The following is a 25394-nucleotide window of genomic DNA, read 5'->3' on the forward strand; positions in this document are numbered from 1 at the left end:
CTCGGTCTCACGAGGATGGAAAATGAGGGCATGCAGTGAGAGTACTTGACAGGGGCTGGCGTCAGATCCACGACCCGCCAAGACGCCAAGGACGGCGCCTATAAAACTGTCAGAATCAACCTGGAGAACTCTCTCGATAGTACTATCGAAGACACTTATAACGGCTCAGCTACTGCAGCAGCTAAGTGTACACGACTCTTCACGCACCCAACCCATGCCAATCCCAACCATGTAGCATGCTAACATATTATCGTACCCAGCGAGATAATTCCGTGGGCTCAATTGAATACTGCCATCGGGACTCAATGGGTCTCAAGGTATATGTGGAAGGCGGTGGTGATAGAGAAACTCGAATTCCGTATTAACTGCTGTATCGGTATCAAAACGCTGGTGTGTAATCTTGGTTGCCTGTCAATAATGGTTCATGTTCTCCTCCGCCACGTCCATGCCCATGTCCATGTTTTCGTCCTCGGCGCTTCTTCTTTTTCTTCCTATCATCGTGATGTTCGAGAGAATGTTCGCTATCACCGTCTCCTAATTTTGCACCCGAAGCGTGGTCATGTTCATGACGCTGCACAAGACCCTTGTTGGCTCCACTATTTTCCCCCTCCTCATTAGACTCGCTGCTTGATGTAGTTTCAAGGATAACTTTGCGAAACCCGTTGGTATCGATAATATTTTCCGTAATGCTGCCACTCCTTGCAGGGCCTTTTGTGTGATAATAAGGGCTTTTCGACCGTGGTCGTGAAGAAGGCAAACTGTCAATTGTGCTTTGACTCGTCATCGTGGTAGCTGGGGGTTGAGACTGTTGGATATCACGGCCGGCGGCATCTTCATCTTCGGCTGGTGGTAAGTTCGCTTGTGTCCCCTTTACGGCACTTCGTGGGCGTTGTTCACCTGGAGAAGAGGAAATGGTTCCATATCCATGCTTAAGTGCTTGCACGCCGTCACTAGCGACTTTTCCCCCTGAACTGAGGATGCCCTCGCCTATGCCACCATGATATTCAGACATTGTCTCGGAAATCCTTCGAATCGGTGTGGTTCGGCCATCAGGAGCTTGTTCTTTTGATGAAGTTTCCTTGCCAGGCTTGATCTTGATTGTATTGTATCTTGTTGATTTTGGCCTTTGTGCGAGATTCGAAGGTCCGAGGTGCTTGAGATGTTCCTTGATTTCATCGGTGCTTGTCCTTTTAACGGCCCTGGCTTCTGCACCCACGCTGGTATTTCCACCGCTCGATCGACGTCGAGCGCCGCCAACAATTCTTGGCTTTGATGGCAGACCGTCAGCAGTTCTGGCTCTTTGTAAGTCATCGGGAGAAAGCGTTTCGCTCTCATCGATGTTAACCAGATCAGCCGTCGGACCATTTGCCGTAGACGGATCAGAAAGAAGGAAGGTCTTCGGGATGCGGCGAGTGGGGGCAGGCATTGCTCGCCTAATGGCTTTGTGCACATCAACAAAGACGTCGGACTCGTCCACAATTTCCTCGCCAATCAATTCCTCAATAACGTCTTCCAGCGTGACCACCCCGAGAGCACCATGGTCGTCCCCTGGATACTCAGAAACAAGAACCATATGGGATTTGCCCTCCTGGAAGAAGTTGACAATATCCAAACAACTCGTGTCCGGGCGGGTTTCGGGTAAGGTTGCCAAAGCAAAATCTCGAACAGGTTTCGCGTCTTCGGGGTCATACGTAATCAGCATCTTGACCAGTAACATGCCAACGAAATTCGAATCATTGTCCGGATGGTGGATCGGTATTCTTGAATAGCCCTGTGAGAGAATGTCATCCATGGTAGACTCGTCCAGTACATCGTCAAGGGAAAGAGTAAAGACGTCGTCCATGGGAGTCATGATGCTGCCGACAGATTTCTCTTTGAGATCGAGGACTGCGTTGATAATGGTCACTTCATCCGCATTGAGCTGTTGACCGGCTTCTCCCAGACTCCTGTGAAGTGAAACTAATGATTTTAAACCCGCCTTTTTGTATGTCGTTCCGTGGTCTTCTCCCAGAAGGTAATCGAGTAACTTTGCAGTTGGCCATGCAACCGGCGCAAGAATATACATGAGGACAAGGACAAAGGGCGCCATCCAAGAACCGATTGGCAGACCGTAGCGTACACAGACGGATTGAGGCGCGATTTCGCCAAAGATGACTGCAAGTCATTAGCGGTGCTCCGGAGGGATTCAATGAAAGGATGCATACCAATAAGAACAGTCGACCCGAGGACAGCCGGCCATCCACCACCCAGGGAACGATCCAACACGATAGGCAAGGTTTCGTTGGTAATAACATTGCTCAGGAGGAGTGTAACCAGGACCCAATGCTTTCCCTTTCGCAAGAGATTCAGCACTTTTGCAGCGTGAGTCCTTTCGACGCCTTCGCCAGAATCTCGGATCACCTGAAGATGTATTTCATCCTTTTCCCAATGTTAGGGTATGGCATGTTTCGAGCACTCGATTCTCAGCTCACCTGGCCCATCAATGCTATGGTTAAACCAGCAAACGCACCTCCAAGCAAGACCAGCGCCGCCGCAACACTCAAATACAGCCAGAGTCCAGGATCACTTGGGTCTTTTCCCTCCTCTTCTTCGCCTGCAGGGAATAGATTTGAAACATGGTGCGGAGCAGCTCGAACAAAGGGTATTTGTCCAAGTAAGAGAACGAGGAATTTGGCAAGATCGAGGATCATGGGTCGTAGGGACAGGTATAAATTTCGAGTTCGAGCCATCATGCTCTGCTCAGGCCCGCTTTGTTTATTACGACATGCTAGCAGGAAACTGGATCGCACGACGATTGGATAGCGTCTGTCGAATTCGGCGGAATCTGGCTGGGACAGCTTGGTAGGCGGTATCCGGTCTGATATGGAGGTCTTGGAGGAAGTGATCGAAAATTGATGAGGTCTCAGACAGTGGGAGATGGTAAGTTTGGTGGAGGGCTCGAAGAATGGCTGGTTGGACAAAAGAGTATCGCCTAGAGGGTGATGGAAGGTACGTAATGCAATGTACTGTATCGTAATTACACTCGACAAGGGCAACATTCGTTAGCAGGGAGCTATATCACGTGGCTATCGGCAGCCTATCGTTATAGGGCCAATAGGCTTTGCCTTTAACTAATTTCTAGGGATTACTTAGCTATAGCTTTACCTATCGTCCTCTCACTCAAGCGACACTAATAGTCAAGATTTGGGGGCCCACTTGGCTAGGCTTCAGCTATCAGCGCCTGGAACTGCAGGCCTCAGATCACGTGTAACATATGCGGAGCTGACGAAAGTTACCCTTTTCGAGTGTATTACATTAGCACGGCTCTTGGGGTGGCCCCCACCTTGCGAGGTAGCGCTTTGCAGTTATGGATTTAGCGCAGTCTCAGCGTTCATCCCCCTATCCACTGCGAAGCGCGTCATCCGGGGGTTAGACACACGTGATCCTAAATTCGGTTATCGCCCATGGCCAACCTTCGCTTATCCTCGGCCTTCTTACGAACCCTTCAAATACTCACTCCTGTCCTCTTCCCACCGTCTTTCTCTCAGATTGTGTGCCTTGAAAGAGTCATATATCTAGATGGTCCTCGCCATGTTTGCCTGTCGAAGGGCACACTTAGTTCCCCGAATCCTCAAGCCCCGGTCTCAACTGCGGTATGCCAGTCAAACATCACCCGAAGCCCACCTAAACAAGCCCATAGAGTTTAAGAAGGTCCCATTCTTATATCACTCGCAGAATAGTGCCAGGACAGCCTTTGGTCTTTCCCAGGATGCCCCAATCGATTGGCAGAATCTTCACGGGGCCATCAATGCTTCTTTACACCATGCCTTGAAGACCGATGAGAGCGTCCTCTTGTTTGGAGAAGACGTGGCCTTCGGAGGTGTTTTTCGCTGCTCAAAAGGCTTGACTGACGAATTTGGAACAAGTCGCATATTCAACACTCCGCTATCAGAACAGGGAATCGTGGGATTTGCCATAGGTTGTGCAGCCGAGGGAATGAAGCCTGTTGCAGAAATCCAGTTTGCCGATTATGTCTTCCCGGCCTTCGACCAGCTAGTCAACGAAGCTGCAAAATTCCGATACCGAGAAGGTGCAACAGGCGGACATTGTGGAGGCCTGGTCGTACGAATGCCCTGTGGAAGTGTCGGACACGGTGCTCTCTACCATTCGCAAAGCCCCGAAGCCTTATTCACCCATGTGCCAGGGCTACGAGTGGTCATACCTCGATCACCAGCTCAAGCCAAAGGACTTCTCACATCGTCAATCCTTAACTCCAACGATCCAGTTATTTTCATGGAGCCCAAAATCCTATATCGAGCCGCTGAAGAGTTTGTCCCTCGCGACCCATACACCATTCCACTGGACAAAGCCGAAATCCTCAAAAAGGGCAAAGACTTGACGGTCATCTCGTATGGTCAACCTCTTTATCTCTGCTCCGCCGCCATCGAAGCTCTGGAGAAGGACATCAAAGGCCTGAGCGTTGAACTCATTGATCTGAGAGCAATCTACCCATGGGATCGAGCCGCCATAATGGAAAGCGTGAACAAGACCGGAAGAGCCGTCGTCGTTCACGAGAGCATGTATAACGCAGGCGTTGGTGCCGAAGTCGCCGCAAGCATACAAGAAGGCGCATTTCTTCGGCTAGAAGCTCCTGTTGCCAGAGTCACTGGTTGGAGTACCCATCCTGGGTTGATCTTTGAGAAGTATAATATTCCGGATATTGCGAGTAAGTTCGCCACCTTGGGTGTGACCCTGTTTTGAGATGCTCACAAGAATCATAGGAATTTATGACAGCATGAAGCGAACTTTGGAGTATTGAAAAAGCATGAAACCGAACCCCCCCTCCCTCGAATCCTTTGCTTGACGCGTCAGTTAACAGGAGGATCGGCCATAAATACAGCCTATTCGGGTGACCCGTTGAGCCAGAAATGCGGTAGGCCATAACAATGCGGCTGTTGTGGAAATAGCAAAACCACGTTTATGCCCATGGGCGGTTCATGGCACGACGCCTCAATTGACTCCCAACAACCAGGTTGACCCCAGGGTTCTCACCGGGTGAAGCCCTCGTGGTCCATACCCGACAACCCTCACCTCGGTTTTTGGAAATTCAATAAGGAGATGACGACTGATACGAACGATGGAAATTGGCATGTGAGCTATACGTCTGTGGACGAGGCCAGATTCGCAACCCAGATATCACCGCCAAGCAGAGCAACCGACGCACCGTACCCCTCCTGCCTTTAGAGGAGAGCTGAGATAGACCAGAGGATATATCGCAAGATTAAAATAAACTTCGAACCCCCCTGGGACACAACATGTGCACTACAATCTGATGAGTGAAAAGCAAAATCATGATCTTGCGGCGTTAGTGCCTTGGGGCAGCCAAGCACGGTGGTTATAGGTACTTTATCTACTGTATATCTTCCCGTGCATTTACACCTATACCCTCCTCACACCCGCCTCTATAGTATGTATTCTTTCAACCCTAGTACTCGTCCTTGAAGACCATGATCTTGGCCTTCTCCCCCCCTCTCTCTCCGTCAACTTCATAATAAGCCCTGAACATACCTCCACAATTGAAATCAAAGACAGGTGTGCCCATCGTCTTCGTATTATTCTGAAAAGCATGCGCATTAACTGCTTTAAGATCCGTCCGCATTTGGTGATCAATCATCTCTGCATGGTCATCAATGACTTCAATCCCAATGATCCCGCCCTGGCCTTCGCCCGTGCGGCCCCATCGCTCGGCTGCGGAGCGTTGGAGTTCGCCGTTTGGGCCCGCAATGGCGGTAATAGCGCCAGCTAGCGATGTAGATGAGGAGAGTCGACAGATCGAAGCGGCGGTACGGACAGCGTTGGTTCGGAGGAACGAGTCCCCATTTCCGGTGCCGGACATGGCGACAGCGCGGCGGCGTTTGCGGAGGAGTGGGACGGGAGGTCTGTGCAGTTTCAAGGTTGGCGTCGCGGCGTATGCCGGAGGAGCTTCGTCTTCTTCTCGAGATCGACATTCCGGTTCGAACGGGTCGAGGGAGGAACCGATCAACCCGCAAGCTCGTGTCCAGACCTGATCAAAGAGTGGCTTGCTCTTCAGCATTGACGGCCCAGAAGGACAACTTCTTTCAAGGATGCCTGCTGAGTCTTGGATATTTTCGTCCCAAGCTTCCGCCCAAAAGCCAGCACCGATTGTAGGTGTGTCTCCAATGCGGCCTGCTTTTTTGTTCGTAAGACCACCTGTAGAAGTCGCTACGGCCAGGTTGCCCCAGGAATCCAGGCACACGGCACCGACGGTACCTTGGCTAGGGGTTTCGTGAACGTCCATATCCACATCGCCTCCGGCAGAAGGCAATGATAACGGATTGGCGAATCTAAGAAGGTCATTGAAGGAGTATGAGCCCGACTGATGCAGACCTCTCCTGTGTTCCTCCCATCGCTTCTTAGTCCAGAACCAGCTATCTGGTTTCTTCTCGAGGTCCCTCTCCTTCCATCCCCATTCCTCCACCTCTCTCCCACTAAGATGGCAGTGCGTGGTACTCGTTCCTCCCATTCCACCGTCCTCATCCGCAGCCACCAAGACCTCCTTAGCCAAAAGGATGGGATGTCTTGTGTTCCGAACCAGACTGACCGCGGCACCACGTTTGATTCCGCCGGCAGGAGGACCAGCAGGATTGAGGGAGCATACCATCACGCTGGCTTCCATCTCAATGGTGCCCCGCTCCGTAAAGACAGCGCCCCGGCCGCAATTGAACAACGGATCATCCTCGAACAGGGTGACTGCATGACAAGCTGCATCAAGAGCAGAAGCCCCGGATTCAAGAAATTTGCGTGTCTCAGTCAGATATTTGAGAAGAGAAGCATGATACCGAGCATATACTTCTGGAGGCAGATTGGAGCGAGAGATAGATCCTGCTCCGCCGTGTAGAATGAGAGTTGGTTTATACGGGCCGAGACGGGATGGCTTCTTGGACGGAGTCGTAGTCATTTTCGATGACAAGAAGATGTCATGTACCAGCTCGTAAGGCTTTTGGGATTGTACAATTCAAGTTGAGCATTACGCCATCGTCATTGAGAGTTCTCGGTGGGGAAGGAAATGTGCTTTGTTATGGTAGGCGATGAGTCAGAGCGCTATCTATTTCTGTTGGCCTGAATTCAAGCCATGTTGGATTAACCGAGAGAAAGCTGAACGAGGTTAAATTATGGGAAACGATAAGAATCAAGGGAAAACTGCAAACCGCTGATACGAGGAATGTGCCAAATCAGCGAATCCGAAGCGCACCTGCGCCCCAGTGCTGCATCTTCTCCAACCACCGGTACAGTGAGTTCACACTTCATCTACACACATCCTATTCTCATCCACTCACTTCCCGTCTCGACCTGGTCTTTCGCAAGGGGATGGCCAAAGCTGATCAGGCCAACCAGAGTCGTTCATCCATTCAGTCAGCCTCAATCGATTCAAGAGAATCAATCGACACCACCAAGTCGAAACATAAGCAGGAAGAACCGCCCTCTCCTTCGTCCGAGCCTCGTCCGGCAAAGAACCCCGTCCATCGGATCCATGCTCCGGGCAGCGTTCAGGCTTTGACAGCCGACGACGATGTCCTCTTTGCTGGAACACAGGGAGGAAGCATCGTTGTTTGGTCTTTAGAAACCTACGATCAACTGGCCGTGGTACCTGCTCATCAGGAGAGTGTCTTGAGCCTCGCCCTCTCAGAGGACAAGTCTCTCCTCTTCTCGACGGGGGCCGACTCCATTGTCAATGTATGGTCCACACAGACTCTACAGAGATTGTATTCTCTCTATTCTCACTTCGAGATTGGCGACATCTTCTGCGTGGTCTATTCTCCCAAAACCCAGACCTTATTTTGGGGCGCTCAAAATTCAAGCGTGCAGTGGTACAAGCTCAGCACCGATGCCGGTGTCAGATCACCAACTCTGACCTTTTCGCCCGGGTCTCGAAAACATCGATTTTTCGACTCACTAGGGCCCGGGGGCGTCGCCGATATCATCTCCGACGAAGATGGCCCAAATTCAGGTCTTCACAATCAAGGAGGTCGTGTCTTGACCATACCAAGCAGGAATTATCTTCCATATGCTCACAAAAGCTACATCTACAGCATGTTACTAGTGAAGGGACTCTTCACCCACGATAAAGATGAGGAAATCCTCATTACTGGTGGAGGAGACGGAACGATCAAACTATGGTCAATTGACACGCAATCCGCAACTCGTATTCTGCCGAGATCGAAGTTCAAGAACCCAACTTCGAACATCTTGAGTCTTTCATATAAAGGCTCCTTCCTGTACGCCGGCCTGTCAGACGGCACGGCTAATATTTACAACCTCGCATCAAATCAACTTGTTCAGAAGTTAAATGTGGGTGATCGAGACGTAAGTCAAATACTTGTCAGCGCAGAGAGCATTCTCTGCGGGACCAGTCAAGGATGGGTCAAGGGAAGAGTATCCACAATGAGACAATAACGTCAGGCTAACTGAATTTCAGCGATATAACGACCATTTCACAGAGACCGAGTCATGGCAAGCAGCCGATGGAAAGATTTTGGCCATGGCGTTGACATCCACTCCTGACCATGACATGCTGGTCACAGGAGGCAATGACAATGTTGTCTCCTTCTGGGAAGCTGAGCTAGATGCTCACATCTCCGTGTCTTCTTCGGCACGAAGTAATGGTAGGCAGTCCCATATCATTTTTTTTTTTTTTTTTTTCCCAAACGAATACTCACTGCCCACTAGATGAGCTGCTCAACGCGCTACGAGAATTCGTGGCGTATCGCACCGTTGCATTAAATCCCACCTGTGTCCGCGACTGCCATGATGCCATTACATTTCTACGCAAACAATGCAACGCCTTCAGTGCGACGACCACCCTTCTCTCCCCTCAGGAAGGTGTCAACCCGATTCTCCTTGCCAAATTCCCGGCATCCAACCCCTCCAAATCGACGAGATCAGTTCTGTTCTATGGACACTACGATGTCGTCGACGCTGAGTTCGATCCGTCGAATCCGAGCCCGACCTGGTATGCCGACCCCTTCAGTCTTCAGCCGATGAATGGTTTCCTGTATGGCCGGGGCGTGACAGATAATAAAGGCCCAATCTTGGCTGCAATATATGCCGTCGCCGACCTCGTCCAGCACGGCTCGTTGTCCTGTAATGTGACTTTTCTCCTCGAAGGCGACGAAGAAGCAGGTTCCCGTGGCTTTCGCAAAACAGTACAATCCGCCCACGACGCAATTGGACCGGTGGACTTCATCCTTTTATCTAATAGCTACTGGCTCGATGACCATATTCCTTGTCTGACATTCGGTATGCGCGGCGTCGTCCATGCATCCGTTACCATATCCTCGAACAAGCCCGATCTTCACTCCGGCATGGATGGGAAATCTGTACAGCACGAACCATTGAAAGACTTGACCGTCCTCCTTGCCGCACTCGTTGGTCCAAGCGGCACGAAAGTCACAATTCCGCAATTCTACGACACGGTCGACGATTTATCCGAGTCAGAGATGCAATCCTACGCCTCCATTACCTCATCCCTGCTCCCAGGACACCCGGAAATCAAAAACGACAAAGCCTTCGCCCTCTCTCTCATGCAACGCTGGCGCTACCCGAACCTTACAGTGCACCGAATCGACGTCCCCGAAGCAAAGACGGCCGTGACGATAAGTGGCTCTGCGACCGCGACACTATCGATCCGCATCGTGCCATCGCAGACCGCCGAGCAAATCGCGACCAGCTTGTCCACATACCTGCACGACCAGTTCACGAAACTCCAGAGCTCAAATACCCTTCGTGTGAGTATTACCTCGAAGGCAGATCCCTGGCTAGGCGACGTGAGCAGCGAAATGTACACGACGCTGAAAGATTCGGTCGTGGAAGCCTGGCACTCAGATGCCCTGGGGTCGAGTTCTGGCTCAGGGTGGAGGGCATTTACCTTTACGCCGTCGCCGTCGCAGAACCAACACGCCACATCCTCCTCACCATGCTCTGATGCATCTCCCAGCAAGACCCGCACCTCACACCGCCGCGCCTCCTCCCTCGCCAGCGCCGGCACATTCACACCCGGTACCCTACCCCGAGAACCACTCTTTATCCGCGAAGGAGGCTCAATTCCTGCTCTTTCGTTCTTGGAACACGAGTTCCATGCCCCAGCTGCAATGTTCCCCATGGGCCAGGCGAGTGATAATGCACACTTGGACAATGAGCGCATGAGAGTAGAGAATCTTTGGAAGGGCAGAGACGTGTTGAAAAAAGTTTTCGCACGGTTATAACGCCAAGTAGAGCTGGGGATGAGGAACGAGCAGGGTCCGGATATAGCGCCGGATTTCCATCTGGGAGGTTGGAGAGCCATTTCACTGGGTGATGACCAAGATCTCGCTGTCGGAGATGACTGAAATCTACCAACCTAACTGATCCTTGGCCTCTTTGTGGAACTATTTCCACTAGACAATCCAAAAGTTGATTTGGACACACTCGTCTTCCCAGTGCGTGATTGAGCATTATTCATTCTCTGCGCATTCCCGGACGTGACAGAACAGCGATCAATAGCTTCATAGATATTCAACTGGGGTATCGTCAGGTCTATACATCAATAGACAGACCTATATGCATGCGAATCCTTCTCTTTGCCAAATCCCGATCCTCATACCTAGCAAAGCAAAACGCCGTCGCTATGCAGAAGCCATGAATCCCAATTTTTGATCGTTGATCTTTCGCTCAGTCGATAAAACTTGATCATTGAGAGTGTTTGTCGTGAAACTTTTCGGACCGCAATGCCGTTGGGTCTTTTTCTTTCGTCTCAAATCCGCCCGTAGACTCTTTCGTCGGTGGGTATATCGTATACCTAAAACTCAACTCCTAGACTGGTTTCATCGCAACAGGGTTCCCCACTGAATACAAAAACTGCCACCGACGTGCTCGCTGATCAATACCAAACGCCTGGTTGCTCTGGTCATTATGAAATGTTATTGCTATAGATCACTTTTGCAAAACATCACCGCCGCTCAAATTAATGCCGCCAAAGGTCCATTTCCCAGCGGCCCAGATCCAAGCACCGAGTTTCGGCGTCTGGCCGTCCTTGACATCGTTTGCCAGATCGACGACGCCTTGGAATGATTCTTCGCTGTAAGACTGGCTGCCTAGATCTTCCTTGGTGTCTCGTGGAGGAGGGACCGTGCGTCCGACGGGCGTGATTCCATTGATGGCGTCGACGGCGTCAATGGCGGGGCCTTGGTCGAAGAAATCCACCAACACGAATGTTGAGGGCTTGCCATAATCAGTTTTGCAGGATGAAAGGGCATAGCCCAGATTGCCCACGGAATTGCCGGGCGAGTTGGTGATGGTGATGTTGTCGACATTGGGGGTCTGGATGTCGAAGAGGCCCTCTTCGTAAAGGAAGTGGTTCGTCAATGCCATTCGGTTGGATGAGATTGCAGCTTGGCTGTTTCCTTGGACGGATGAAGGGCGGTCGGGACTGCAAGTGAAGTCTGTGACTTGGACGTTGTCGTATGGATTCTCGAAGATGAAAGTGAATTCGTCCATGAGATATCCTTCGTCAGAAGTGACGGTACTCGGAGGCATATTCGCCACGAAGGTCAGCAATCTCTTGCCTGATGAGATAAGTTCTTGTAGCGTCGGCCATGTCTGAGGAGGGGTGCTGAGCGAGGGAGGAACATATGCTATGTCGGTGACAGAGGCGGTGGTGAATTCCTGGGCCAGTTCCGATGGAGTGCCATCGTCCGAGTTGACAAGAAGAATTGTAACGACATCATTCGGGTTATTTTCCATCCATGCCTTGATCTCTTTCAGCCAATCTGACAACAATCCTGCGTCTAGTAGATCGCAGGAGGTGTGACAGAGATGCCACTCTCCATTTGATTTGTGGATCTGAGCGGAGAGTAAGCGTACTCCTGCAGATAATTGGACGGAAGAATTGTAATATTGATTTCCTGACGTGGAAAACCCCGTTGAGGCATCTCGAACGAACGGTGAGTCGTGGGCTCCAAGGTGGGCGATGCTATTATATGGTTTTGAACAAAGGTCAGGGGAATTGTTGCAGGCGGTGGATTGTCGTTCCGATATGTCAATCGATGCTGCGAATGTGATACTGAGGAAAGAGAGGAAGGATATGAGCAGCCGTAACGACATGTTGGGAGGTGTCATTGGGAGGTGTATGTGGCCACCAGGCTCGGCAAAGTGAACGGTATCTGTATACAAAAGCACGGTGAAACGAAAGAGGGAACACAAAACACAGACAGATGGCAGAGGAAAAAAGAAAGAGAGGAAACTGAGAAACTCAGTTTCAATCAAAAGTAAAAAATGTAAAGCATCAGTACTGCGGCTGAGCAAGTCTGAGCATCAGAGTTGAAACCTGAGCCAAGGTGGAGGCGCGGTCTAATGGCCATGTCCGTAAGCTGGTCGAATCACGCCTGAAACGGGATTGACGGCGGAATGAAACTGCGGCGAGAGAGGCAGAGTGTTTCGGGCGAAGAATTCAGAGCAAGTGATTGGCATCCATTGGTGCTGGATGCTGCATTTTCTGCAAGGCGGCAAGGCTCTCCACCGAATCGCTATCCACTGACGGTCACCGCCACCACAAAGTCCATGGCAGGGGTTTATTTTTGGGGCTCGAGTCTGGGGTATTGTTGACCAAAAGCTGACAAACTTAGTTTTCAATGACTAGTACACGGAATTCCGGAGTAATCGCTGTTATTTGCTACAGCATCCAGCATCCAGCATCGAGCTCTCCTCAAATATGTCCAAAAGAATAACAAATATAGCACATGCAAGCAGTAATGTTTTTGGCCTTTCTCTCCTTCCCGATCAATAATAATCATCCCCTTCGTGTCATTTTCTTCTCCGCCTTCTTCCTCTGCTTCTCATTCTCACGTTCCAAGAATTTTCGTTGTTCTTCGGCACTCATTCCTCTCATCTTACGATCCCTCTCCTCCTTTTTCATCTTATCCAGGGCTCGAAGTCGTTCCTCCTCAGCCTCCTTGTCGCTGATCTTCTTCAATTTCCCTTTCTCCACCTCCCGAGTAGCGTGGACCTTCTTCAACACCTCCGGGCGTAATTTGCCCGAGCTGACCAAGAAGTCAGGTAGTCGTAGGAATGCCTGGAAGATGGGCAATGTTGGAAGATAGTTCCCATCAGAAGGAAGCCTGAGGGAAATGTGAAGTCGCTTCTTCGGCGTGGTCTCTGTCAGATTGGTTGGCTTGTCGGTGGGTTGGTCGGTGATGATGAGATACTCGAGGAGATCCCCAGCTTCGCTGATGGCCGCAACCAACTCTTTGGTCAACATCCACTCACTTATTTCCGCACTTTCGCTCATGACTGTTGCCCAATCGGGAAGTTTGGGGTTGTCCTTGGTAAATGTCAAGGAGAGATCGTAACGCTCATCCCGAAGTCGGCGCATGACCAACTTGTTCACCACGGCAAACACAAACTGGTCATAGGTGGAGTTGCCCACGGATTTGGCCTTGCCTACTTCTTCCGAGCCTGGTACCTGTGGCGGAACGAATTCCTTCTCCTTCCCGTCGAAAGTGTAGAGAACAGCCTCCATTCTTTCCGCCTTGGGTTTGATCGATTCGATGAACATGCCGGTGATTTCTTCCGCGATCATAATGAATGGATTCATCCGTCTCTTCATGAAGACCTTGATATCCATAAACGCCACGTTCTGTCGTCCGCTGGCGTATGATTCGTACTCCCATGCAGCTTTCTCTTTCAACAGGTCATCAGGCAAACTGTCGCCCGTGAACTTCGCACTGGCTTCGACCAAGTTGTCTGCCTGCACTCCCTCGGGATACGGTGTGAGCTTAGGGACTTGGCTGTATCCCACCAACGCAAACTCGCGCTCCAACAAAGGCGCATGCACAGCCATCCATTTCTTCGCCTTTCTTGCATTCTTTCGGGTTCCCCAGAAATGTACCAGCAATGCGAGAAGGATGAATGGAATAAGGACACCCTCCATCATAAAATCGGACCATTCCGTTCGTTCCCACACTCGATACCATTTCGTGTAGACTCCACGGTGTCCAAGTGCAGTCGGGGCCGCAACCAGCGCATCAGCAGGAGACGGGGGGATCGAGGTTGGTGGTGGAGCTGGTGCTGCAGCGAAATCCGCAAAATCTAGGGAAGTGAGGTTAGCAAGGAGATTTCGGCTGGATTGGAGTGCATTTTCGTATTTACCAGGATCCTCTCCCACAGCCGGCGCTTGAGAGGGCCGCCGGCCAACCAAGGATTTGAAATAATCCATGACTGACACCTTGAAATAAGTCCGGATGCAAGCGAATGACCCGGACGTATGCTTTTGAAATGCCCAAAATGGAAGGCTGAGAGGCTGGTAGAGATGGCCAGAATTATAAAAAGGCTCCCCACACAAATGAATCTGAATCAACTGGCCAAGATGGGAGGAATACCTCTTTGGGACAAGGGTGTTGCCGCCCTACGGCTTGACCGGGAAATCTACAGTAGTTATAACCGCTTCTATCCACCAATCTCTCTGAACAAGGTAGAGTGGAGAGTCTTTCAATTAATAGTAATAACAAGTTCGTGCAGATGGCACGAAACTCAATCAAACTTTCCCAAGCTCCGCATAATCAGGGAGATCCCAGCCACTAACATCATCCGAGCCCAGGCTGCTCATGAGCTTGTCAATTCTCAATGTCTCAATCAACCCCAAGACGAGATACAAAATCGAAATGCCCAACCGAGATTTGGGCATCAACGAAGAGCCATAGCCATGATCAGCCATCTTCTGGACCTTGGTTATGAAAGGTCTGAGTTTCTGGTCGTAGGATTGCAAGGCGGCAGGCAGGCCTTGCTGTACCCGTCCTGAAGATGAATTCTTACAGCCACCATCTCCCGCACTGAGACCGCAATGCTGGGCAATCTCCCCGGCAAGAACATAAGCTCCCACTAGAGCCGAAGCTGTTCCCATACCGGAAGACGGTGAGGGGCAGAAAGCGGCATCTCCGAGCAAAACGATTCTCCCTTCCGACCATGAGTCCATCCTCACCTGCCCGAGTTCACAAGCATACCAGTCGTCTGCCATAGATGAAGCAGTTATTTCTCGAAGGAACCGAGAAGCCCGCCAGCCCACGTCTTGGAAGTAGTCAGCCCAAGCCTGCTTTTGGTCTGTCACACTACCACTCTTCACAGATGCTCTTAAGGGGTGGTCTTCCGACATGTCAGTAGTGGAGACGAGGAAGTACACGCGTAAACAGTCCTCCCGATCCTTTCGTGTCGCAATGAATCGCCCCCCGGGAGCAACATATCCGGTAAAGAAGTTTGTGTCTCCCTCTTCTGAAGGAATCGTCACCCATGCGAGGGTCGTGCCAAGGGGATAGAATGGATCAGGGACATCTGGGCCCAGTAGTAATCGACGTATGGTCGAATTCTGGCCGTCCGCGCCGACCAGCAAGTCGAATGTGTCTTCGGTCCCGTCGGAGAAAGCGACACGCACCATGCCATCGCCTTGCAGCTGCTCAAATGACTTAATGTGAACACCGTAAATGTATCTAGTTTTGTCCTTGGTGACATCGTATAGGATGCGACACATGTCGCCGCGCATGATCTCAAACTCGGACGTCATGGTCTGCTTTCCCTTGCCGGTCTTGTTCGCCGCGAAGAAAGCTCTCCGCTTGCCATTGCCGTCAACGAACTGTAATCCCGGTTCGTCGACGCCGTGGGCGCGGACGGCTGCCTCAAGACCCATCTTGCGCATCACGGTGACGCCTTGACCGCGGACATCGATCTGTTGGCCCGTGTAGCGAGGCTCAGGGGAGCGTTCAGATATCGTGACGGCGCAGCCGATTCTGTTCAGCCAGAAAGCTAGGGCCGGGCCAGCAACGCCTGCACCGCAGATGAGAACTTTGAGAGGTGCCATTGAGGAAGCAGAGAGGCGTTGTGTTAGGGGGATGTGGGACGCGACGGGAGGAAGGATCATTCATGGTGTCTGTGCTGCTCGACATTGTTGCGCCTTGTATATAAGCGACTCTCGGCCGAAGCAGTATGCCCGAGTTGATGATGTCTGCGAGATACACGCAGTGCCTTGATGGGATCGACGTCAGAAAAAAGCGAGGCAGATCCCCTGTCGCGTTCCTCTATAAAAAAGCAATCACTAGCCGAGTCAAGAACTGTTCTGCCTAGAGCGCCGAAGGCCCTCTTTCTACTTCCTAGTGGCCAGTTGTCAGCAACGTCAGTGTGCAACGAATCTTTGTCAGCTATTGGCAGCTTACTTTTCGTACAAACTAGCCTATCTTATATTAAGCACACTTTTAAGACTCGAAGATCCTGTGAGCAGGACTAGATAGGTCTGAAGGGGAGGACAACCAAAACCGACCGAAACGTCAGTTAGAAAGGTGACCTGAAAGAGGAAGCAATTGTACCGGTGCATCATCTCAGAGTATACATCGTTATGAGCACATAATGCAGGAAACGCTAAATTTGGGAGATCGTATATTGCGGCCGACGCTGTTCATTACTCATGCCAGCAGATTGTCCCTGAAAGAGCCAATCCCCAGCAACGTCATGCATTCTATATACATTACATCGTAGCATCATCACTCCATGAAATTTTAGTACATTAGCCAACGCCCATTTCTTCCATCAACATCCATAGAAACTCATCAAGTTGAGATTCGTCATTGCGCGTAAGCAGGAGGTGGTCCTGCTTCCTCACGAGGAGATACTGGTCCAAAACTACCTTTCAGCCTTTCCTCTTCGTATCGTTTGGCCACTTCATTGGCCACTTTCATCATCCAAGCACGTTCGGCTATACTTCTAGCATTGGATGGATCGGTGACGAATTGAAGGAAACTAGGAAGTGCTGAGCGTGAAAGATCCGCCTCGGGAAGGGGCCCAGATTTTTCACTGTGAAGAGTCGGGGGCTCCATAACTTCTTGCGAAACGGGAGCCTCTTTCTGATCTGGCAAATATATTGATGCTCTCGGCGTCCCGACGTCACCGAAGGAAGTGGAAATTATTCTTTGAGGTCGTAAGCGGTGCGTCGCGTGAGGGCTCTTGGCCCGCGGAGTATTCTGTATCTCTGTTGTAGGTTCGTCGGTTTGACGTGGGACGACAGGGCCAGGGACACCTTGACTAGCACCGCGCACTTCCGAAACCCGATGACGTCCTCCGTCGAGAGTTCCTGGCTGTTTGGCAGCAACAGGAGATCTAGGCGGCGTGACGGGGTCAAGGCCTCGCGTAGGATCAGAGGACATTGTGACTGCCGGTGCTGAGAAGACAGAGGGTGCCGTCGATGTGCTTTCAGACACGCTAGCGGTGTCAGCGGTTGATCCGTCTTCCACGACCAGCTCAGGCTCTCCAGTCTCTGGATGGGGACGCAAATCTACCACACGCTTCTTCCTCTTGCGTTGTCTATGACCTTGTCCGTGGCGTCCGGTGCCCATACTCAGGCCATGACTAGCAGAGGCGAAGCCAGGGAGAGCCGGTCGGGCCTGTGAGGCGCTGTCAAATGTATAAGCTGTTGTAGTACTCAAACTTCCGGTGTATGAATGGGTTCTAGACAGTGCTGGAGTTGTTGCCCGAGGATAAAGTCCAGCCATCTCCCCTCGTTCCAATGGGCCTGTCCATGCTCTAAAGACAGCATCCCGGATTGATGGAGTAAACAGTGATAGTGTACGGTGGGAGTCGGTCAAGGCTGCAAGTCGTACCAAGTTCTTCCGTGAAAACAATGACTGAGTTTCTACCGACGAATCCAGCGACAATGACGCAACTTCTGTTGGAGTTAATACAGCTCCAGTAGAGTCGACCGGATCCTGCGGCGGGCTAGCCAGCGGATCAACGACAATCTCATCCTTTGAAACTTGTGTTGTTCCGAGCTCACGTTCTTCACGTGCATTATGCTCCGGCACCCACAAGCGCAGCGATAATCGATGAATGATGGCAGGGAGTTCATCCATCAGGAGGCCACGCAATTGATTCTCGATTTCCCTCTGCAAGAAATTGGCCACAAAAGGTATGGAGTCGAAAGTGGAGGACACGCGGAGGGACTCGAGAGGATCATTTCGGAAAACCAGGGTCAAGCCCTTCTGTCGAGAGAAGACCAGTATAATGAATCCAGACAATCGGAACTCTGATAGGGTGATCTGTAGAGGAATGGTGAGACCGGTGTCGGCAGCCAAAGGCTGAGGTGATGCAAATGCCGATCGCGTGCGCAAATACGTATTCAATGGATTGGCTTGAACTTTGGTCTTAAGGGTGAGGTATGCATTCCCTTTGTACATCATCTTGAATGTGCCTCGGAATCTATCCTCTGCAAGGTCACCGATTTCCAAGATTTCCAACTCGGGAGGTACATCACCCAAATTGAGCTCGTTCACAACAATGTCGTCGACGATGATGGCAGGCTTGGGGTCGGCTCGATTGAGGGCATTTGTGAGGAGTTCTTGCGCTCGAGGGAGGAAACCGGCATCCGTAGACAAGGGCGACCAGTTGAAATTGAAGGCCATTGTTTGGATAATGGCCTTTAACGCGTGTTGGTTGTTAGGGTCGAGGGCTGGACTGGACTGTCTTAATCATGGTTCTGAAGGTGGCAGATAAGAATGTCTTGTGGCTTCGATGTCGGAGGATCGTTCACAAGGGCACATGCCCGCGGTGGTCTGATTTGGCCGGGTGATGGGACAGTTGGGCAAAGGCAGACCGGGGGCATGCAAACACGATTATTCTCTGGCCCTCAACTGCTTTATGAATCCCGGTAATGATGAGAGTGTTATTGGTAGGATGAACGCGTTGTTGTTGGGAAAAATTTCTTATAGAACTGGGTTAGCGAGATTGGAATGGAGAAATCTTTTGCTCGCCGACAAAAACTCATCCATGGTCGGCAAACTTGCTTTTTCTCGGGAAGGGCTGTCATTGCTCGGTGATGTTGCCTCTTTCGGAACACACAATTCGCAGCCCTTCGTCAACAAGGGACGATCCCTCTATTCGCGTCTGCCTGAATCACGAACACGCCAATGCCAGGTAGTGTCCAAGTTTCGACTCCTTCAGAACAAGTTAACATGCTATAATACCTGACGATATCCGCTTATCCGCTCGCGACCAGATCATCAAGCCAATCACTCATCAAAAGATCCAGACACTTTCAGCTCAGAACCTCATCAATCTTCAGAAAACCAACTTTCATTTCCCTCCCCTCCCCCAATGTAAAAGCAGCGGAACTCCCAGCATATGTCCCGTACTTTTCCTCGGGGAAAGGAACCTAGGGGGCCCACCCTCCCGTATCTGATCTAGATTATGCTCGGCAATCCAACTCCAGCTCCGACTTGAGCCTCGCTTCTTCATCTCCCTTGGGGCCCAAGGTAGGTTGGACAATAGAGAGCTCATGACGATCTCGCCATCTAAGGCCATCAAGCGAGAAACGGTCCGCAAGGGGAGATTGAACTCCTATTTCCCTGGCTTGTCAGTTCACCCGTGCGAACTTGTACTCATATGACTTGGATAAGATGCAGACGTCGGGGTTGTGGTGGAAGCGAGCTCCTTGTCTCGACGGCTGTAGCATAAAGTCACGACCTTTATCATTTTTCCCCTTTCTTTCGTTTCTACTCTGTCTTCCTTTGTCTCGTACAGATCTCCTGCCTCGACTTCAAGTTCTCGGAGAATAACAATACCTTCTCTTCTACCGATCCACCCGCATCGTGAATCAACGCTTCAATGCAAAATGCCAGGGCTTGAGGACGAATGGATAACGTTCAGCAACAAAGTGCAAGAGGCGGATGAAGAGTAGACAAGATACTATGTATACTCTCGTTTCATCATGAGAAGGACTTCAACGATGCACCTCCACCTCGTACGGAGTGATCTTGTCGGAGCCAGTCAACTCTGAACTGCAAAGCCAATGTCATTTTAAAATTCAAATCTCCCTCATCCCCCTTATGAACGTTGACCAAGTTACCTCTTCTCGTTCGAAATTACATCTCCTACTCCAACATACGCACAATCTCTCCCTCTCTGTGTCTCTGCCTGCATTCAGGAGAGATCCAATGTTCTAGATCTATGCCACATTCCGATGTTCAACCGCTGCATCGACCTTCTCTGTCGCCGAAGCGACACTCCCCATACAGGCCCCGACAATAGCATCAGCCTTGTCGAGGTCCACCTGGCCAACTTCGGCGTCTTCACCGCCGAAGATCTTTGCGATTTTCTCGAGAGTTGGGCCTTTGTCCCAACGGGTTGACGTACTGGTTAATGGCCAACGCCACTTGGATCCAGAAGTTCATGACCACCAGACCCTTTGGCGCGGATCTTACACGGTATGATTTCCATGGTATACGCGACGAGCAAGCCCGACCACGCCAGTTCGTAGCTGCTGCAGTTGAAGATCCAGATGAATGCCACGACGGCCTGGCTCGCAGCCTTGTCGCCGTCATTCTGGTACACAGCGGAACAGATGGTCCAGGCGATGAAACATGAGCATGCCGGCGGTCGCTGCCCAGAAGAGCGGGCGTCAATCAAAGCGGTCGCAGAGCATAGCGCACGAGACGGAGATGATGAGGGACCAAATCACAAGGCCGCCGTTGAGCCCGAGTTGGGTGTCGGAGTTGGTGATGCCGATCGAGTTGGAGATATTGGTCGCGTGCTGGGAATTTGTAGCCTTGTTGTAGATCCTGGAGAGAGTTGGCTCACCGAAGACGCTAGTTGGCACTGGTAGGCATTTGACCTTCCAGACAGCTCCCGCCTTCGAGATCATAGCAAAACCAAGATTCCGCAGTGCGACATCTGCCCCTGCAATGTCGATCCAATGGAACGAACCTAGAACGCATCGAAGCTGGCTTCTAGCCTCCATGCTCCTCACGAGGAACAGATTCTCCTCTTCTCTTCCCCAGATCGGGAAATCACGTTGTATGATCAACTGTGTGGCTAAATGGAGGAGAACCCCTTCGGTGAGTAGAGTTTCACGGCCGAAGAAAAATCCGGCAAGGCTAAACCTAGGGACCCCACTGGGTACTTTGTCTCCTATTGTTCTCCGTGCTATCCAGAAGATCCTGAAAGTACGCTTTAGTGGAGTGCACCGGCCAGTTCAGGTCCTCACGTGGACCATCTCATGATTTGAGAATGCGATGCTGCGTGAGAAAGCAGTCCGGGTCCATGGTACCGAAATATGGGTTAACCAAAATTCTGTAAATGGAAGGACGGAACTGACTAGATCAGTTGGGATAAATCTCGGTCGCTCAATTTCCATTGTCCGGTGAAATATTGAGCGCCATACATCTCGAGATCCCAAGTGGGAAACAGGAGCAGTGAAAAAGAGGTGGATGATAGTGAGGGAAACACCCAATTCCTCCAAAAGTATCATGGTTCGTGATCATGCCAAAAGAACATGTGGTGCCGCTTCAATGAAGGACAAAGCTTCGAAACAGATAAAGCAGGTGATGTGCCATGGAGAAAGCAAAGAGGAAATGGAGTGAGGGTGACTGATGAACAAGGGGTTGAAGGGGGGAAGGTCAGCCACTCGACAAGAGAAGTCGTTTCTGGCCAATCACAAGGCAGTATTTAAAGTTTGCGCTATTCCATAAATGGCAATGCACTACCGGGTACAAGCTAGGTACATGAGAGGTACCTACTAAATGCTACTAATATGGGTACAAGCGCATGTACCCTATATCCAATAGGTATGTACTGCCGAGACTGCGCCCACTACCTCTCAGACAACTCACATGCTTCCTTACCGTACCAAAGGACATCGGACGTGACAGGGTCAGGCGAGGCTAGGCCTTGCACAGTCAAATCGAGTCTCATTCGGCGAAGCCAGTGAATAGGGCGTCTGGAAACGGGAGAATTGCACCCATGTAATGTCCCGTGATGGTCCCTCACGAGTGTTGGAGCCTGATGCAATGCGACCCATCCGCAACCTCGCTTGTTACGCGAATTTGCGGGGAGGCAAATAAGAGACCGCTTTGTGTCTGATAGCTATAGAGATATTCACAAGCTTCTGTTGGTTTCGGTCGAGGGCCTGCACCTTTCTCTGCGACGTGTTGTTAGAACAGGATTCGTGAAAGATTTGTTTGGGGGGTGGCTGGGCATGAGGGGATAATATCACTTGGAAGTTCCAGTCTAATACCGAATGGACGGATTCAAGGTTGTACATCACTCGTTATTTCCTGGATTTTTGAGCCTCTAGAGTCTCTATACATTTGTCATTAAACATCAGATCACATTGCATCACATGATTTTATACAACCTCCTTGGTTGGAATATCCATCTCGACCTTTGACACAGCCTCGATCGAGTCAGGGGCCTCGGATCCGGATCGTTGTTCCTCAGCTCCCTGGAGTCCTTCCTCAGGAGTATCCTCAATCTCCTCAGGCAGAACCAAGTTCAAAATCATGGAGACCATGGCAGTAATGGCGAAGCCAGTCTCCATGACCAAGGCAATGGCGTCGTAGAAGCCGCGGAGAGAGTGGTTGTCGCCGTCATAAGTGAATACGTGATCGAACCAGGTGGGGACCAAAGTGGCGCCGTAGCCAACTGCGAGAGAGGCTGTAAGGATAAATCGTGTGCGGCGGGTGAATGGGACGCGGGCCACGATCGCCATACCACTGACAGCCACAGCGCAGAAGAGGAAGGTGGTCATACCTCCGAGGACTGGAGCGGGAATAGCCACCAGGGCCGCGGAGAATTTGGCGAAGAGACCCATGACAATGAGGAAGACTAGGATGGTATGTGAGCGCAAATCGTAATTTCAAAGGATGGAAATGGCTCAACTTACAGCAGCAGCAATATCCAGCTCGTCGGTTGGCGCAACGAGTTAAGGCAATGACACCGTTGTTCTGGGCAAAAGTCGACATGGGCGTAATCGTCATCAATGCGGCGAAACAGCCATTGAGACCGTCAGCCAAAACACCACCTTGGATTCGAGACTCGAATTCCTTGCCCTCGACGTCCAATCGGGAAACATCGCAAGTAGCAGTGATATCACCGATGGCTTCGCAGGCGCAGATGATGAAGACGGTCATAACGGGCAGGACGAGAGGCCCGTATAGAGAGAGCTTGAAAGTCTTGACCCAGACGAAAGAGACAGCTGGAGCCGAGGTAATGCCGGCGTCGTCGAAGTATCCACATGCCGCAGCCACAATGCAGCCGGTCAAAAGACCGATGATGACGCTAGTGGACTTCATGATGGGAGAGCCAAATCGTTCGCAGATGATGATGGTGATGAAGACCAGGAAGCCCAGGCCAACGTACTCGGCGCTGCCCCAGGGGAGAGCGTGAGGAGCAGTGATATCGGGACAGAGTCTGTAAAAGCCGTCCTCGGGGAGTTCGGCGCAGAGACCGCTGCCGCCAGCCCAGTTCTTGAAGCCGGATTCGATCAGATGGACCCCAATGAGCATGACAGTGGGACCCGTGACGATGGGAGGAAAGATTCGCTGCAGTGCTTTTGGTGGCATGAAGGAAATGAGGATTTCAGTCAAGGCACAGATGGCACAAGTTCCGATGAGAGCACCATACGCGTCTGGGCAGGGTAATTTGGTGCCGTCCTCGGCGACGGGGCAGAACCCGTTGCTATACATCTGATTGAACGCTCCTTGGGCGACTGGGATAATCGCGAATGAAGTGCCGACAACAGAGATCAGACCAGTTCCAATATAATATCTGTCATTCGCTTTGTTATTTGGAGGGTCACAGGCAAGTTTGAGGTGAGATGAAGTGAAAGATATGAAGTGGCTTACGGTGTCTTGTAGATATGGAAGCGAGTAATCTGGATTGATGAGAGAATACCGCAAACGATCAAAGAGGTCGAGACGAGGTATTGCTGATAATCAGCGTCAAGATTGACACCACCCTGACCAGACAGGATAATGGGAGGAGTCATGACGCCAGCCAGCATCGCCAAAGCATGTTGGAAACCGAGCAACAAGGCCAAAATGACAGGCATGGTATCGTTGAGGCCAAAGAAAGGACTGGCACGACGAGGTTTCTTGAGAAAAGGGATGTTGGGCCGGAACAGAAAGCCGTAGTCATAGTTGCCAATCAAGCCTTGTTTGGTGAAGAAGGTCTTGCGCACGCGGTTGGCGCGGTCGGCAAGGGTTTGTTTGGGGCTCATATTTGGCCCGATTCTGTCTGCTTCACCCATATCGAAGGAGATGGTGTTGTTGTGCTGTTGTTAACGAGGGCTGATACCTGATGAAAAGGGAGAGGTGCTGTCGCGCGTGCCGCTTGGGTGTCTCGTGGTCGGCCTTGTATGATCAGTCTGGGTGGGAGAACAAACCCTTCGATGACCGGGACCATGGGGAATTCTTATACAGAATGCCATCGAGCTGGCCAAGCTGGTGATGGTAGCTCCCACTCGGGAGCTGGCCAGGTCCGTTGGCAGGGCATGAATAGGGTTCTTGCATATCAGTTACGGCTGGGGCCCAGAATTCGATGGTGGTCGGCGTATCAACTTGGCGCAAGCGGTTGAAACGATGCCAAGGCTGACGGGTGCCGGCGACGAAGCAATTCGGCTGTCCCACAATTTTGGCTTTCTCGTATTGTGATTGGTTTCGGGGGCCTCCGCCCGAGAGATAGACGACTTTCGATGACAGTTTTCAATCGAGTCAAGAATTTTTTTTCTTCTAGCCTTCTATCTATTCTATCTCGCTTCTGCCACGAGGTTCTTGGTTTCTGGATACCCACTCTAAAACTGCTTCTGCGTGTGTCTACTGTATAGCATCCCTCTCTGCCTCTGCTAGAAGGAGTGCCGACGACTCCACAAACCAAGAAGCAAAAAAAAAAAAAATTCTGTCGAGTCTATCTCAGATACCATCGGCCAGCTCCTATTGGTCACTGTCTCTTCTCCGAGTCATCCGATTACCATCAAACCTTAGCATCTTACTTGTAGTCCCTCAGCTCAGGTTTCGAGGCAATTTGAGATTCAATAATATCGATCACACATTCTGCTTTATCACTTGGCTCCATACATCGAGGCTTTGCCAGAAGAACCGGGGTCGTTTATGAGCGCTTGAAAGATTCTCCACCCTTGATACCGACAAGCGAGTCCAAGACATTCTGCATATGCATTGTATTCACTCTCAAAAGCAAAATATCAATCTGGGGTCATTCGTCAACATATCCGGATGGCAATGGGTGATGGTAATAAAACCAACTTTCGCAACATGACTTTGTAACAGCTACGCGCTCAATATTGCTCTTCTTCTCTTCTCGCATGGAATTCCGAGAAAAATGATTCAGAGACAAGAAAAAGTTCCAGAGACCAGACTGCCTCTGTCATTGTCGTTGCCAACACGTGGAAGGGCATTCTCTCTCGTATTTGTTTGTCGATAACCGCGAACCTCGACCTTGAGGCCAAGCCTGACTATCAGTGATACCGTGAGTGCCCAGCGGACCTAGACCATGAACAAGGTAGAATTAAGCGACCACCAAACGAGAGGGCGTCTTGG

The 25394-nt window shown here is 51.0% G+C and overlaps 10 protein-coding genes across 10 annotated transcripts; 2 read left to right on the forward strand and 8 right to left on the reverse strand.

The window, feature by feature from the left end:
- Positions 1–379: 379 nt before the first annotated feature.
- Z518_03825 (uncharacterized protein) lies at positions 380–2729 on the reverse strand (the record flags this gene model as incomplete). Its single annotated transcript, XM_013417534.1, has 3 exons — positions 380–2154; positions 2205–2418; positions 2472–2729. The coding sequence occupies 3 exons, from the start codon at positions 2727–2729 to the stop codon at positions 380–382; spliced, it is 2247 nt and encodes a 748-aa protein (XP_013272988.1).
- Positions 2730–3570: 841 nt separating this feature from the next.
- On the forward strand, positions 3571–4798 carry Z518_03826 (uncharacterized protein; the record flags this gene model as incomplete). The annotated part of the gene is made up of 2 exons (XM_013417535.1): positions 3571–4705; positions 4761–4798. The coding sequence occupies 2 exons, from the start codon at positions 3571–3573 to the stop codon at positions 4796–4798; spliced, it is 1173 nt and encodes a 390-aa protein (XP_013272989.1).
- A 666-nt stretch (positions 4799–5464) lies between these two features.
- Positions 5465–6958, reverse strand: Z518_03827 (uncharacterized protein; the record flags this gene model as incomplete). The annotated part of the gene is made up of 1 exon (XM_013417536.1): positions 5465–6958. One exon carries the CDS (start codon positions 6956–6958, stop codon positions 5465–5467), a length of 1494 nt encoding a protein of 497 aa, XP_013272990.1.
- A 410-nt stretch (positions 6959–7368) lies between these two features.
- Z518_03828 (uncharacterized protein) lies at positions 7369–10262 on the forward strand (the record flags this gene model as incomplete). The annotated part of the gene is made up of 3 exons (XM_013417537.1): positions 7369–8364; positions 8477–8663; positions 8728–10262. The coding sequence occupies 3 exons, from the start codon at positions 7369–7371 to the stop codon at positions 10260–10262; spliced, it is 2718 nt and encodes a 905-aa protein (XP_013272991.1).
- Positions 10263–10968: 706 nt separating this feature from the next.
- On the reverse strand, positions 10969–12138 carry Z518_03829 (uncharacterized protein; the record flags this gene model as incomplete). The annotated part of the gene is made up of 1 exon (XM_013417538.1): positions 10969–12138. The coding sequence occupies one exon, from the start codon at positions 12136–12138 to the stop codon at positions 10969–10971; it is 1170 nt and encodes a 389-aa protein (XP_013272992.1).
- Positions 12139–12823: 685 nt separating this feature from the next.
- Positions 12824–14248, reverse strand: Z518_03830 (uncharacterized protein; the record flags this gene model as incomplete). Its single annotated transcript, XM_013417539.1, has 2 exons — positions 12824–14121; positions 14182–14248. The coding sequence occupies 2 exons, from the start codon at positions 14246–14248 to the stop codon at positions 12824–12826; spliced, it is 1365 nt and encodes a 454-aa protein (XP_013272993.1).
- Positions 14249–14566: 318 nt separating this feature from the next.
- Z518_03831 (uncharacterized protein) lies at positions 14567–15880 on the reverse strand (the record flags this gene model as incomplete). Its single annotated transcript, XM_013417540.1, has 1 exon — positions 14567–15880. One exon carries the CDS (start codon positions 15878–15880, stop codon positions 14567–14569), a length of 1314 nt encoding a protein of 437 aa, XP_013272994.1.
- Positions 15881–16637: 757 nt separating this feature from the next.
- On the reverse strand, positions 16638–18467 carry Z518_03832 (uncharacterized protein; the record flags this gene model as incomplete). The annotated part of the gene is made up of 1 exon (XM_013417541.1): positions 16638–18467. The coding sequence occupies one exon, from the start codon at positions 18465–18467 to the stop codon at positions 16638–16640; it is 1830 nt and encodes a 609-aa protein (XP_013272995.1).
- Positions 18468–20008: 1541 nt separating this feature from the next.
- Positions 20009–20800, reverse strand: Z518_03833 (uncharacterized protein; the record flags this gene model as incomplete). The annotated part of the gene is made up of 3 exons (XM_013417542.1): positions 20009–20195; positions 20246–20442; positions 20522–20800. 3 exons carry the CDS (start codon positions 20798–20800, stop codon positions 20009–20011), a joined length of 663 nt encoding a protein of 220 aa, XP_013272996.1.
- A 1386-nt stretch (positions 20801–22186) lies between these two features.
- Z518_03834 (uncharacterized protein) lies at positions 22187–24088 on the reverse strand (the record flags this gene model as incomplete). Its single annotated transcript, XM_013417543.1, has 3 exons — positions 22187–22665; positions 22724–23607; positions 23685–24088. The coding sequence occupies 3 exons, from the start codon at positions 24086–24088 to the stop codon at positions 22187–22189; spliced, it is 1767 nt and encodes a 588-aa protein (XP_013272997.1).
- Positions 24089–25394: the final 1306 nt, after the last annotated feature.

This window comes from Rhinocladiella mackenziei (assembly GCF_000835555.1).
Source record: "Rhinocladiella mackenziei CBS 650.93 unplaced genomic scaffold supercont1.3, whole genome shotgun sequence".
NCBI lineage: Eukaryota > Fungi > Ascomycota > Eurotiomycetes > Chaetothyriales > Herpotrichiellaceae > Rhinocladiella > Rhinocladiella mackenziei.